General features: G+C 50.1%; 1 protein-coding gene across 1 annotated transcript; it reads left to right on the top strand.

Moving 5' to 3' along the window:
- The first annotated feature begins 721 nt into the window (after positions 1 to 721).
- LOC141946403 (cytochrome P450 4A10-like) lies at positions 722 to 9,128 on the top strand. The gene is made up of 12 exons (XM_074876110.1): positions 722 to 1,023; positions 1,922 to 2,063; positions 2,740 to 2,784; positions 3,471 to 3,598; positions 4,032 to 4,156; positions 4,251 to 4,402; positions 4,605 to 4,711; positions 5,532 to 5,722; positions 5,980 to 6,113; positions 6,585 to 6,649; positions 7,368 to 7,450; positions 8,192 to 9,128. Exons 1-12 carry the CDS (start codon positions 838 to 840, stop codon positions 8,358 to 8,360), a joined length of 1,527 nt encoding a protein of 508 aa, XP_074732211.1. The 5' UTR covers positions 722 to 837; the 3' UTR covers positions 8,361 to 9,128.
- Positions 9,129 to 14,744: the final 5,616 nt, after the last annotated feature.

Raw genomic sequence — 14,744 nt, 5'->3', positions numbered from 1 at the left:
GATGATGAGATGCTGTGTAGACAGGGGAAGGAGGACTCACAGGACTGTAGAGGGAATATGACCTTACCATCACAACTCCCTTTCAGGGTAGACATGCCCTCACTCTTGCTGCAGCTCATTTTACTGCTCTGCTGCTCTCCCTCTCCTTGTCTGATCTATTGACCATGGTAATTCTTCTGGGCAACAGTTTTGTCTCCTGGCTTTTCTACGGTAACAGGGCCACATCCTCTTGTGTGCTGACCAGGTTATGTCTGTTCTCTTGATTATAGTCTTGTGATGCTGTGTGATGTTGCAGTCACTCAGAGCACTTTTTACAGCTGGAGGCAGCTGGCTCCATACAGCCCATATGTTGGGCAGAGGTGGCCCATTTGTTCCTCACTTCACGCAGGTGGATGAAAGGCTTCCAGTCCTGAATTTGTCTGAGGACAGCATGGAGCTCAGCTAGACCCTGAGCCTGGCTACCTCTTACCTCTTCCCTCCTATGGCTTCATCCACCTGGGCATGGGTGACTGTGAGAGCTTTCACTTGCTGCAAGTAGCAAATATGTAGAGGTTGTTTGTTAACGAGCTGCCTCTATCCACAGGTTACTGGAAGCAGATCAAAGGTTGAGTGGGAGCAACAGGCAATCGGGCTGCCTGTCAACCTGACTCAGCTCTTACCATGAAGTTCCTGCGGCTATAAATTGCTGCCAGCAACACTTCACGAGGTTCAGCTCCAGCAGAGCAGGAGGGAGAGGATTTTTACCTGCACGTAGCTCCCTGTCAGGCACAGGCACAGACACAGGAACAGCAGAAGAGAAGCAGTCAGGAGAAGGCAGTATCAGGACGCAGGGCCAGCATGGCATCTCTGCTGGACAACATAGTCAGACCTTCTGCTGTCGTTTTGCAGCTGTCTGTGGTGCTTGGTATCATCTTTGTGCTGCTGAAGGTGGTCCAGTTCTACCAGAAGAGGAAGAAACTCATCAAAGCTCTGGAGGCATTCCCTGGTCCCCCAAAACACTGGCTCTATGGCCACAATCACCTGGTAAGGAGAGAGCTGGGCTCAATCAGGGTGGGTTTGTCCCAACAAATGTGGAAGATATCAGTCAGGATGTGAGAGGGCACCGGGTGGGTTGTGCATGTCCCCTGCTTGTGTTCCTTCCTACAGGAGAAGACCTCTTTGCACAGGGAGTGCCAGCACTTCTGCAGAGCAGGCAGAAAGAGTGCCTGGATATGAGATGTGCATCATTTTGGTAAAAACCAGAGCCACATTTTTTGGGATCATGTGCTTAAACATGGATTTAAGTGATTTCTGGGACTTTCATGAAATTATTTAAATATGAGCAACCATAAAATGTCTCTCTTGTGCATTAAACCTTCTACCAATAAAAGTGTCTCCTCCTACACCCACTTAAGACATGGCCACAAAAGCAGGGCATTTTATTGCAGGCATTTTTATCCTTCTATAGTGCAGATGTTTGCACTTTGATGTTGCATACCCACCTTGCACTGCTGAATTTAGCGAACAGGGCTGTAACAGCCTTGGTCCCCCCTGTTCACCGGGCATCCTGGCATTGCCCATGCCAGCTGTAGCTCCCGAGTGCATCACCAAGGTGCTCTGAGCCCCAAAATGCTCCAAGCCCTGGCTGTCCTAACGCGGCTCGGCTGCAGTCAGGCCCCAGCTAGGGACTCCCCACGGAGCTGCCTTGTGCTGCAGGGACAAGGGGACTCAGGCAGCTTTGTCACCTGTGCACAGTTCCTTTGTTATGCCCAGTAATGTCTCCACCCGAAGCATGGAAAGCCCTGCTGTGTCCGCCCACTCTCCCCATTTCCCAAGAGAGGATTGCATGGCTTTCCATCAGAGGACAAGTTTAACCTCTGCTTTCCCTGGCACATCCCTCTTTTTCTGCCTGGATTCAGTTCCTGCTTAACTGTCATTGCAGATAACTTCCGATAAAATGTTAAATCAGATCGTGTCATGGGGAGAAGAATATCCCTATGCCTTTCCCAGATGGTTTGGACCAGTCTTGCCTTCTCTAATAATCCACCATCCTGAATATGCCAAAAGCATACTTGGCCGATCGGGTAAGTCTCCACATCTGGTTTTGGGAAGTTGTGTCCTTGACATTTCTCTAGGGAGAAAATCATGGAAAACTTGCTTGGAGTCATCTCCTTTGCCAACTTCCTTCACAGCTATTGCAATTCCTCTTTTGCTCCCCTTCACAAACCCTCAGGCCACCCCAGCTTTGATGACTCAGTTTGTATTCTCCTGCAAAACAGTGACCACGTGCCCATTCCTTCCAGTTCACTGTCTCCATTATCATTGGTCTTAATGTCTTCTGTGACATCTACCACCACAATATCTGTGCTTCCCAGTAAACCCAGTAATAAGGGTGAGCTGGCATGGCAATAGCTCTCAGAAGACATCTTAAGTCTTCTCCTCTGTTGCTTTCTGTGGAGCATGATGCCTGTGAGTGGTACATACATTGACATCTCCAGTAACCCTCATCCATTGTTCTGAACATTGAGATTGCCATGGCCATTTATATTCCACACACATTTTTTGTTATACCTTTCTCTGGTTTTATCAAGTCCACTGACATCATATTTGCAGTAGAGTATTTTACATACTGAAATGAGACTGATTCTACATTGTGATTTAGAGGATGAGCTCTAATGTTAATTTATCCTGAATTTTCTTTTTTGTAATGTTGAATTCATTAGCCATTCATACCGTTCTGGTATCTATTTTATTTTACAGATGGCAAGCCCAATGTACCCTACAAATTCTTAGCTCCCTGGATTGGTAAGTCATTCTCTTCCATTATCCTGTTCAGCTGTATTGCACATTTCAGCGACTTCTCTCTCATCTTCCTTTATTTTACTTTCTTCCATTCTAAAACCACAGCTCACAAATGAGAGGGTTTGTTTGAGTGTGTGAGCCTTAGTACCAGTGGTGCCCACCTAGTCATGGAGCACATCAGGTGGCTTTGCCTTGGATCACACACACTGGCCTTCACAAAACAACCTTCCCTTCAGTGTGCTCAGGGACTGAAGGCTGCCATAGATAACTGGGGTGAGACACTCCGAGGACAGAAGAGTTCATGGCATGCACACAGCTTTGAGGTAGTCCTCCAGGGTCCTGCCAACAGCTGTCAGCATGTGCTGCAAAAGACACCCAAGTATTTAGAGTAGAAAAACCCATCTGAGAGAGCAAGTCCTGTGCCTCTGCCATCATGGGTTTAGCTTCAGGGTAGATTAGGTGTGCACAGCTGGTTGCAGTGAAGGACACATGGGCATGCTTCTCCTCCACCCAAAGAGTGCTGCTGTGAATGGCCTCAGAGAGGCTGGAGAAAAGGCTCCACTATCAACTATTCCTCCTCCCAGATGCTGCATATTAGCCTGGGTTTGGCCAAAAGCAGTAGTAAGGCTGTCAGAGCTGTGATCAGAGTCTGGAGGAGCTGGTTGCACCTTTGCTGTTTGTGTCTCCAGGGCAGGGACTGTTGATCTTAAATGGGACCAAATGGTTCCAGCATCGGAAGCTGCTCACTCCAGCCTTTCACTATGATGTGCTGAAATCTTATGTGGACTTGATGTCAGACTCAGTCAAAGTGATGCTGGTAAGAATCACCACCCCTGCTACTTTTACCTTTCAGCTGTGCACCAGTGAAAATAGTCAGGTCTGGGAATGACTGAGGGAAAGAGACTGGACTTAGATGGTTCCTAGAGTTACACTGAACTTTTTGGGTAGTTATGAAGTTCTGAAATTGCTCCTTTCACATTCGTCTGCCCATTCCACTTATTCTCTCTTTCATCTGCTTGCCAATAAAATCAACCACTGATAGAATATCCTTTCCTAGACCAGTAATAGTAAACCTGGAAAAAGGAATGCACAGAAGAGTTTGATTAGATCCACAGATTGTATAGTGAACTAGGGCCTCTGTTTGCAGAAAAGAAAATAATTAGCAGTGTAGACCTGGGAAGATGATCAGGAAAGTATGACCTGATTGTAGGTGATAGTCTGTCCCTCCTTACCCCTGTCTCCACCACTAGGATAAATGGGAAAAGAAGAACACAGAGAAGAAGTCAGTGGAGCTCTTTCAAGATGTCAGCTTGATGACACTAGACAGCATCATGAAATGCGCCTTCAGTTATAATACCAACTGTCAGACTCAGAGGTCAGCGCTTGAACTTTCAAATTCCGGGAAAGCAAGTGCTCCTGTTTCCCCACTAACGATGCTAATACCAGCTTTAACCTTGGTCTCCTTACAGCAACTCAGACTATTATATCAGAGCTGTTTATGACCTGAGCTACCTTGTGAGCAACAGAGTCCAGACTTTTTCTTTCAAGGATATCTTCTATGACTTGACTCGCAAAGGCCATGAGTTTCAGAATGCCTGCAAGCTGGCCCATACCCACACAGGTATTTCTCCCCCTTTCTCCCCAGCCCTGTCTCTTAGCTGAACCTCTCCCCCACTTCATCTAGAGCAGGTCAGAGGGGGGTTGCAGCATGCACTGGACAGATGGTTACACATTAAACAGAGTCCAAGCTGCTGACCTAGCAGACAAGTACATGAGGTCTTTGGAGGGGCAGGGTGCATCTAACTGTTCATTCTTCTATGCAGATAAGGTAATAAAAGAAAGAAAGATGTTGCTGTCCAGTGAGAAGGAACTTGGCAAGATACAGAAGAAGAGACACTTGGATTTTCTGGACATTCTTCTTTGTACCAAGGTGAATGTCTGAAATAACCATATCAAATGACAAAGAACATACCTGCGTGGCACTGAGGGTGCATCAGCAGGGAGCTCACCATCCCTGGCTGGAGCTGCTGGCAACAGCTTCCCCATTCCAGGTGTTTTAGCTCAGGGAAAGGTGGATTGAAAGGGAAAGACATACAAAAGTGTGAGATGCAGTGACTGAACATAAATAGGTTGGACAGACTTTTATCTTCCTTGTTCATTTTCATTGAGCATGTTAATAGCTTAAAATAAGTGAACTGTCAGAAACCAGAGAAGAATGACATCTTTGGAAAGGTTACAAGGGGGCCACCGTGGCTGTAGTCCTCTCAAGAGATTTTGTTTCTTATTCTCTGTAGTTTTACCTTCAGAGACATCTTCAGATGCTCTGGACAGAAGCTGCTATTGGGTGTTCAGGAAGGAGATACACACTCTGCTCACTCCGTCCTTCTGGAGCCACTGCTTTCTTTTCTGTCTCAATCTGAAACAGAAGTTGTCCAAACCAAACTACTGAAAACATAAGAGGGACCCTTGGTAGGGGATCAAATAGGGTGACCTTCTGAAGGGCTGGGATCTGGCATCCCACCAAAGCCCAACTCTGTAGCTCTGTTGACTGCAGAGTCAGCAGTCAGCGGGTCTGACTATTCTCACATGTATTGGATATATTTTCTACTGGCTTACTTCCTGATGTACAGGGAGATACAAGAGACACCAAATTTGGCCCTTCTTCATCAGTGTCTGGGGTTATTATTATACCCAAAGGAACAAGTCCAATTAACGTGGACTTAAGAATGATGTACTTTCCTCTTTGTTAGGATGCAAATGGAGTTGGGCTGTCTGATGAGGACCTGCGTGCCGAGGTGGACACGTTCATGTTTGAGGGCCATGATACAACAGCCAGCGGGATCTCCTGGCTCTTGTACTGCCTGTCATTATATCCAGAGTACCAGCAACGGTGCAGGGAGGAGATCCAGGGGATCTTGGGAGACCGAGATACCATTGAGTGGTGAGCTAGGACTTCTTATTCCTTTACTTTGAACTTTTTTCACTCATCCTGAGAAGGAAACTTCCTCCACCTTATACTGCATCTGCACTGGGGCATTCTGCTTTTCACGTAGCATGCTGGCAGCAAAGGGAAGACTAGGAGAAGGAGAAACCCCAATAGGAGATGGGATACACAGTGGTTCAGCCCACCCAGTCCCCACTGCTGGTGTCCCCATTGCTGCCACTCAAACACAGCCTGACCCCCCAGTTTGCTTTTAGGGAGGACCTTGGGAAGATGACTTACACCACAATGTGCATCAAAGAGAGCTTGCGCCTGTTCCCACCAGTTCCCGCCGTGTCCCGATGCCTCTCTAAATCTGTCACATTTTCTGATGGACGCAGCTTGCCAGCAGGTCTGTTGAGTTTGTTCATCCTTCACACTGCTGTCCATAACAAGTGGGACATCCTCACTAGAGATGATGGGGGGGAGTGGAGCTGGTGGGGCTTCCAGCCTCTTTTCTCTCTCCAAAGGGCTGTACAGGGCCACCATAGCTCACCATCAGAAGGGTGGCTGGAGAGAGTCCAAGGGCATGCTCCAGGGCACTGGGGTGTTCATACAGCTCAAAGCTGACTTTCAGAGTGTTGGTTCTGACCAAGATGAAAAGTTCATCGCCTGGTATAGAAATGGGGCCCAGCTCTGAGGCCATTGTTTCTTCCATGTGAGGGTTTCAGGAGGTGACCTGCCTGGACAGGCTGGGCATTGTCCCTGCCAGATGTCCTGCAACAGCCCCTGTAAAGCCCAGGGAGGGAGAGCATCCCACAAACACCTCTCATGGGTCTTCAGTATGGAATGTCACCAGCTTTTTCTCACTTTTTTTTTCCAGGCTGCCAGGTTGGACTGAACATATTTGCTATTCACAGGAACCGGGATGTGTGGGAAGACCCTGAGGTATTTTAACTTTATAACAAGAAGGGGAAGATGGTCTCTGAACCCAGATATCCACTTGCCTTGAACAAGGCAGCCTGTGCCCCTCTACCATGGTTTGGGTTTTTTCCCCTCTTATTCCAACAGTCCATATGCAAAGTTCAATGAAATTACCAAACACCCCAAAGGCTTTGAACATGACAAAGCACTGGCAAGGGTGCTGAATAGTCTATCTTTTTACATGGTCACACAGAGATACTCAGACTGCTTTCAGCTGCCCTGGATAGACTTAGGTCCCAAAGTGGTACGGAAAGTCCCAAGCCCTCCAAGCAGTGTGTGATTTGAAGCTGATGTCTTAGAGGCTTCAAGGAAAGAAATAGCCAGGAAACCTGAAGGAGGGTCCACACCTACTTCTCTGCCGTGGCTCTCTGGAGAGGCAGGATCAGGCATCTCTGGACAGGAGGGAGTCTGATTTGATCACTGTTGCCATGGATGAGAAAATGCCTGCAGGCATCTTGGGTGCTGTAGTGGATGATCAGGATATCTCCAAGGGGAAGATCCGCATGGCCATCAGTGCCCTCTTCTCATCCACCTGTCTGGCTTCAGAGAGGGATGAAGGTCAGCGGCAGCTCCTCTGCAGTAGCAGAGGCTGCATCCAGCCCTGTGCTGGGGACTAGGGGAGAAGCTGGTGCTGCTCATGTCAGAACCAACACTGACCAAAAGGCCTTTGTTGCTCCCACAGGTGTATGATCCCCTGAGGTTTTCTCCAGAGAACTCTGCACAGAGGCACTCCCATGCTTTCCTGCCTTTCTCCGCTGGATCCAGGTGGGAGATCCTTCATCCCTCTCCTTCCCCATAGGCTGCATTGCATGGGAGGCCTAGCTCAGAGCTAAGCTCCTGAAGCTAATCCTCTCTCAACACCCATAAGTCAAGTTGGCTTGGTCAGCTCAAGCAGGCTTTCCGTGACAGGGTCTCCACCTTGCTCCATCAGCTCCAGAGCATTTCCCACACTCCAAGCTCTGTGGTTGCTATAGAATTTCACACAGTTTTCTTGTGGATCCATGGAGATATTTACATTTCCTGTTGCCTGCATTGAGAACATGGTCTCCTTCGTTTAGGGGTAAATACCCAGTGCACCTCAAAGCCAATCTGGGCCCAAGTCTCTGTGGTTCCCTTGCTGTATTGACAGACAGATGCAGGGTACTGAGACCTCAGTAACATGAAAGAGGAGATACTCCACACAGAGTCAAAAATAACCTGAGGTGTCTGGGGTTTGAGCTGGAGCCATACAGCACTCTCTAGTGAAGAAATCCCCAGTTCTCTCAATTTTGTATTTTTTTCAATGCTTATTAACAAACAACAGCAATAACCCACTGCAGAGCTGGGTGCATTTTGGTGTGGCATGAGGGGATTCCTAGATAAGCTGTAGCATCATCCTTGAAGCAGATGGAGGTCCCCCAGCACCCCAGAGATGCTGCTTTAAGAGTCTTGTGCATGGGCTGACCCCAGCTCTGGGGCGGTTGGGGATGAAGGCTACAGCAGGAGCATTTGTCATCCTCTCCTCAGGAACTGCATTGGGCAGCAGTTTGCCATGAATGAGATGAAGGTGGCTCTGGCCCTGACCCTGCTTCGCTTCAAGCTCTTCCCTGACCCATCCAAGCCTCCAAGACTGCTACCGCAGCTCATCCTCAGGTCCAGCAATGGGATCCACCTGCAACTGAGGAAGATTCACTGACCCTGTGGGGTACCATGGTGTGGGGCAAGTGCTTACCCAAGGACCAGTCTCCACCCAGAAGTTTAAGAGAGGGACAGCAAGCAGACCCACCCTGGCCACCTCAGACCTCTCCCACATTAACCTCCATCCCTGCTGCCATGCAGGGAGGCACGCTGAGCCCCTCGCACACACACTGAACCCAGCAGGTCCAGGTCCCATCCTTGCATGGGGAACTGCACTGCCGAGGGGGTTTTGCAGCATGGCTGTGGCTCAGCCTTCACCTCCATGGGCATCCTCCGTGTCCTACTCATCTTCTCACCACCAAGCTGTCCTTGCATGCTGTCTGACAGGACTTCTGTCACCTGCCTGTGTATTTGCAGCACTGCCAGTTCCCTGCTTGGGCACGGCGGTGAACAACACTGCTGTGGTTTGCACGGGTGTCTAAAGCATGAGTGCTGCTTGAGCATGACATCCCTTCCCTGCCTCCAGCCTGGATGTGCCAGGGCAGGAAAGCTCCTTCCTGCAGCCACACTGCAACCCCACACACCACCCTCCAAATTATTCCCCCTAATCCGTTCTGGGGCTGGTGCTGTGCCCGCCTTTATGGAGACAAAGACCAGCAGGTTTTTCTGCCCTGGCGCTGAACTTCCTTGAGCTGAGGCTGCTCAGGAGCCAGCACAGAGATGTGTCAACAGCTAACCTGGAAAAAGCACTCACCATGCTGAAAACAACACGCAATCAGCCTTGACCTCCTCTCTGCAATGAGAATAAAGTCTTGTGGAGATACTCCCCAAGTGTGGCTTTGTCTTCCTTCGTATTTGGAGGGCCGGCGGGGGGGGGGGGGGGGGGGGGCGTGTGCAGGATGAGTCCCAGCAGCCCAGAGGCAAGGCTCTGTCCAGGGGTACAACCCTGCAAGTATTTTCTCAAGCCACAAGGGTTGTTTCAGCAGGTTTGCTCCCCGTTGAGCCTGAGGAGCCTGTTTTCACCCCTCCCATGCTGTGGATCACCAAGCCCTAACCTCTGCCTTCGGGAGTTTTCATGGTAGGGAAACAATTGAAACACTCTGGGGTCAAACAAAGCAAACCAGAAATCACCAGCAACACTCCCCACAAATGCTGTTGGCAAGAACAAAATCAGCTTGCAAAAAAAAGAAGTCCTGAGAGAGAGCACGAGTCCATCTCAAGTCCTTTTTTGCAGAGGCTGAGAACTGAATGCTCAGTACATGAGTGAGCTGCCCAAGGGGTGCAAGTGAACACTGGCCTGAGGCTGGGCTTGTTTTGGAGGTGCAGGGACCCACTGCAGGCCCTCACCCCAGCACTGGCCATAGGTGGGCTCCCGGGCCAAGGGGGACCATATGAGTGAGCTGCAGGTCTGGCGTGGGAAATGGATCACTAGGTGGCAGTGGGAGACCCAGAAAAAGCCAAAGTCCTCCCTGGTCCCTGGCAAACTCCCCTGGGCTTGGCAGGGAGCACGGCCAGGCCCAGCAGGGCAGCAGATGAGCCCCATCCTTTGGGGCACCCCCATCCCCACGCTCAGCCGTGCAGGGCAGCAGTGCAGGCACTGCTCCATCACAGTCCCCAGCATGATGGTGGTACAGGGAAAGCTTGTGAGTGCTTGGACACTCAGCACACACCAGGGGAAACTGAGGCATGGAGGGCTGCATACGTGCCATGCCACGGTGAGAGACAAGACTGTTTGTCCAGCTTTGACCCACAGCAATAGCATCACCAGCATCACTGCAGGCATTAACATAGCCAAGCCGTGTCCATCTGTCTGGGCAGATCACCTATGCTAATGACCAGACCAGGACAGCCAAATGTGAGCATCTCCCCATCTGAACAAACCCCTGCAGCCCCCTGTTACCCATCTCTGCTGACTGTTGCATCCTCAGTTTGAGAAACAAAATTCCTCTAAGGCTGGATCTGGACCTTCATTTTGGCTGTCTCAGTACCTAATGGGATAGGGATGTTGTGAATAACCAGCAAGGTGCAGGTTGTATTTATTTTGCAAGGCAGTTGGAGATCAAGTTCCCCTTCTCCCAACCATCCCTTCTCAGCCCCAGAAAGAGACTAGGTGAAGGTTTTGTAAGTGCTGATGCCACCACCCTTGCATCGCCGGCGGTCTCAGGCTGGTCTCAAAGGTCAGATTCCAGCTCTCCTCCCCACTTCCAGCACAGCAAGGCTGTTGGAGGGCAGCAGTTTGATACAGCTTTTCATTACTGGCCCTATTTGTCAGACATTTCAGCCACCCATCTGGGAACAAGCAAGCAGCCTTGCAGCTCTGCTCATCCACTCTCCAACTTGTGGTCCAAGCAAAGAGATTGGGGAGTGCTTGGCCACAAAGACCCAGCCCAGTGTCCTTGGTGGTGGGTTGCAAAGAAAACTAGGTGGCCCTTCAAGATGCCCCTGCAGCATCTTCTCGTTTGGGTGTGGGGGGATAAAGCCAGAGCAGGAAAAGTTAGATCTTATGAGGACCCACATCTGCTGCCCATCCCTGTCTCCGTACAATGCCCTGCTTAGCCTCCCAGACCTGTGTTTTGAGGCCATAGCCCTATTCATTGCCATGACTGAGGCTGCTTGTTTGGTTTCCAAGAGTCCTCCTGACTGTTACAAATGGCCAAACCCCAACCACTTCTATTGGAGATCTTCCCCAGGGAAACTGCTCTGGAAAATCTGCTCGGGAAAGAGAGGAGAAACTACTGCCATCTTTTATGCAAAAAAATGATCAATATTCCAGGCAGCTCTGACAATAATTGAGGTAACCCGAGCCAAACACTTTAAAGTATTTCCCTGTTAAGAATCACATTTAATGCAGGTTTGCAGTTTGAAGGACCAAAGCTTTTGGGGAAACATCTCACAGCACCGATGCATCTTGGAGCCATACTGCAGCGGCAACCAGGAGAAAAGCTTTTCAGCTTATCCAGGTCAAACCCAGCAACCCAAACATCCCACCCGCCTTCAAATGCTGGCAGTTTCTGGACAGCAGCATGTATAAGATAACCTCCTCTGCCAAGCCACCACTAAACGGCTTCGAGAGCAGCAAAAAGCAGTGTGAGGAGCCGGGCAGCACCCAGTGACACAGATCTAATCGCCTGAGCATTTGCCCCAAATGTCTCTCTGCCAGGCAGTGACATTTCTGCGCTGTCTCGGCTCTCTCCCTCCATCACCATGGCTACAGCATCCACCAATCCACAGACGAGTCCTTCCAGGGTACCACCAAACCCTCTGGGAGATGCTACGAGAGCCAGCCTCTTTGGCAGGGAGACACTTCGGGGACCCTGGGACAGCCCGTAGCACCAAAAATTCCCCTTTTTCTTCTTTCCCTCCTCCTTTTTTTTTTTTTTTTTCTTCTTTTTTGAAGCACAAACAATGGAGCTAAAAGGTTGGGTATCAGGCCGATAATCATGAATGACGTGTCGTTATTACACACCACACATTCATTATCTCCCACTCCAGCCATGTCACAGGCGGCTGGAGGAGGGCAGATAACGGGGTGCCTTCATGCAGATGGCTTATTATCAGGATGTTCCAGGAGGGGCTTTAAGACAGTTAGTGATGCTGTTTGCCAGTTAAAGATTAGAGACCCCAGAGAATAATTAACAATCCCAAAACCCAGTTTTTCTGCTGGATTCTTCTGCTTTCTCCCCCCTCCCCCCTCCTCTTTAATCTATTCACTCTAGCAGGTGTAATAAAGTGATAAGGACAGGCTCCGGGGATGTTTGTTTGGCTACTATGGGTGTATAAACCAACAATGGATGGTATTTTACTTCTGGCTTTCAGTGGCTTGAATCAAGACCAAAAACTTTGCAGCCCCCTTGCCCACACATAACAGCCCCTACACGCCGTGCTTCCAGCTCCCACCTGGGTGACTGGGTTCCTTCCCCAGCCCGAAGGACCACGATGGTGGGACAGGATCCCTTTTTGCTTCTGGAGGTCCAAATCGCATTGCTTGCATTTCAAGGCACTCAATGCCAGGACATAAACGCCAGGCTACACTGCTTGGGGCTAGGGCTGGAGCTGGTGATCCTTCCAGCAGCAGTTTACCTGCATACGGCAAGTCTTTAATTAAACCACCTTGGAATAATTTATATGGTAGGTGTTCACCTGCCCAAGTTGCTCCAGGATTGTGGTCACAGCTGGAACAGAAACGCTTTAGACCTCCACAGCTATAAAGAGCCTCAGGAGAGACCATGGAAACATCAGAGTAAAAGTGGCTTTCAACAAGATGCCCCATTATCTGTGGGTCCAAGTGATAAGTTGCACCCTTCTAGACCACAAAGGAAAGCTGTGATACATCTTGTAACAAGTGGTAATGCAAAAACACTACCCTGAATATCTTCTACCCAAAAGGAGACTATCCTGTCCACCACGGGTCCCAACCCTGAACATCTTCCTGACCCCCAAGCTTCAGAGATACTGGCACTACCGAGTCAGGGGTAGGATGGGGCACCCACAGGTGTCCTTCCTCTTCATAGGTGAGCATGGGGTGATTTGTGGTGGACACAGTCACCTCCCATGCTGCGTGGAGAGAGCTGCTGGGGAGGATTTGGCCCCTAGGCAAGTTGGCTTAGGGCTCTTCAGAGAGGTCACCAAGGCTGTTGCAGGTGTCCATCACTGGGGGGCTATCAGATACAGCCCTGGCTCTGGACCCAGCTCACAGGGTCAACACAGCGGGCACAAGCACTGGGACACCAGAAGTTGCCTTCCCGATCACGCTCATCCTGCCAGGGAGGGATGAGACAGCATTATGTTTTAAAGAGCATCCCCGACCCTATCAGCAAGAGATGAGATATCCTAATTATGGCAGTACAGGCGAGGATCCGGGCCGTATCAGCCAGCACAGAAAGGTAAACAAGAAATATAACAATGGACCCTTAACACTCATTAGCTGTGTCAGATAATACCTCACTTTTCTCCCTTTGGGGCTTAAAATCTAATTAAGATTTTCCAACAATAAATTTCATTTATGCTCGCTCCCTTTTGTTCTTTTTAGGATCACACTGAGAAGCAGCCATGAGCTGGCTGCATGGCTCGTGGGAAAGCAGTCTGCTTCACACAGCCAGCCTTGGGTCGTGCTTGACAGACAAGGGAAACTGGGGCATGACGGCATCACGGGCATTGCAGACGTGAGGTCCCACCAGGGAGGTAACACAGTGGTTCTTGCAAAAGATGTTTTCCCCGGGAAAGTGAACTCTGAAGAGGCACTGGCTGGGGTAAGACTGAGCATCAAGGTTCCTGAGCTAGCCCAAAATGTGCAGCAGTAAAACCCCATCCCTCTGCTAGCTTGGACCTAAGACCACAGGAGCCACCCATGGTGAAAGGGACCCCCCGAGCCCCCAGCACACCTCTACTCCAAACCCACACCCAGGCACTGCCAGGGCAACAGCTCGGGCATTCATCACATATTCAGGGTGTGCACAGGGCAGGGAATAAACTCCCACTGTTACTCATTATAAGGATGCTGTTTCTAACTCCTTTTGCAACAGAGAGGTAAAAATTAATGGGTTCCCCTCCTCTCGCCACACCCCCAGCCCCCAGCCTGAGTGCTGACGTGGCAGGAACATGCAATGACTAATCCTCCTTAAACCCTGCTGAGCGAAGCAGTACCGCTGAACTCCGGGGAGCTTGTTTTTTCCAAACCTGCGTGACGTTCGGCACCTGCTAGAGAAAAGTCAGGGAAGCAGCACCCATCAGAGGCACAAATGAAGAGGTCCAGGACCCAGCCTGGGGCTGCCTCAGCCTCCACCCGCCCAAGGGAAGGTGGTAGAAGGGAACAGCTCTGACCTAATGTTGGGGATGACAGCCATCATGCCTCCACACCCAAGGGCTTGACCCCTCCAACCCTTCTGCCTGTTTTTTTCTACCCCCATGCAATTTCTCACTGAAGCTATGATTTCCCAACGCCAAATCTTGAGAGCATTTTCAAAATGCTTGCATACATGAGGCTTTTCAGGGAGATGCCTTTCAGGGTGGGTCTGTTACTGGAAGGTTCCTGTTTTACTCCCATGCCCGAATTTTTGTGTCACCACCCACTAGGGACCTCAACAGCTTCCCTTGCAGGAAGCAAAAGTGGCTCATGGCGAGTGGTGGCACCAGGGTCCAGCTCCAGCTCCGTACTCCATCCTGAGGGTTCCTGGTGGTGGGAAGTGGCACATTTTGGGCTGAGCTCCCCACCAGGACTGTTGCATCTTTGCTTTGAGGAATACCCCTTTCATGTTTCAGTGCTGTAGGTGTTTTGCAAGACCCTACCTGGGGAAGAAGCCTGCTGCTTGCACCATGCTGGGCAGCACCTCCTCCAGGACAGACTTGCTTTTAAGGTCACTGGTAAGTGCAGAGGAGCAAGAACAACCCTTGCAGAGGGGAAGCCCGTTCAGGGCTGAAACACAGAGAGCAGGAGCTCTGCTAG

Source organism: Strix uralensis, chromosome 8 (genome assembly GCF_047716275.1).
Source record: "Strix uralensis isolate ZFMK-TIS-50842 chromosome 8, bStrUra1, whole genome shotgun sequence".
In the NCBI taxonomy this organism is placed as follows: Eukaryota; Metazoa; Chordata; class Aves; order Strigiformes; family Strigidae; genus Strix; species Strix uralensis.
This window is presented reverse-complemented; position numbering and strand designations above follow the sequence as displayed.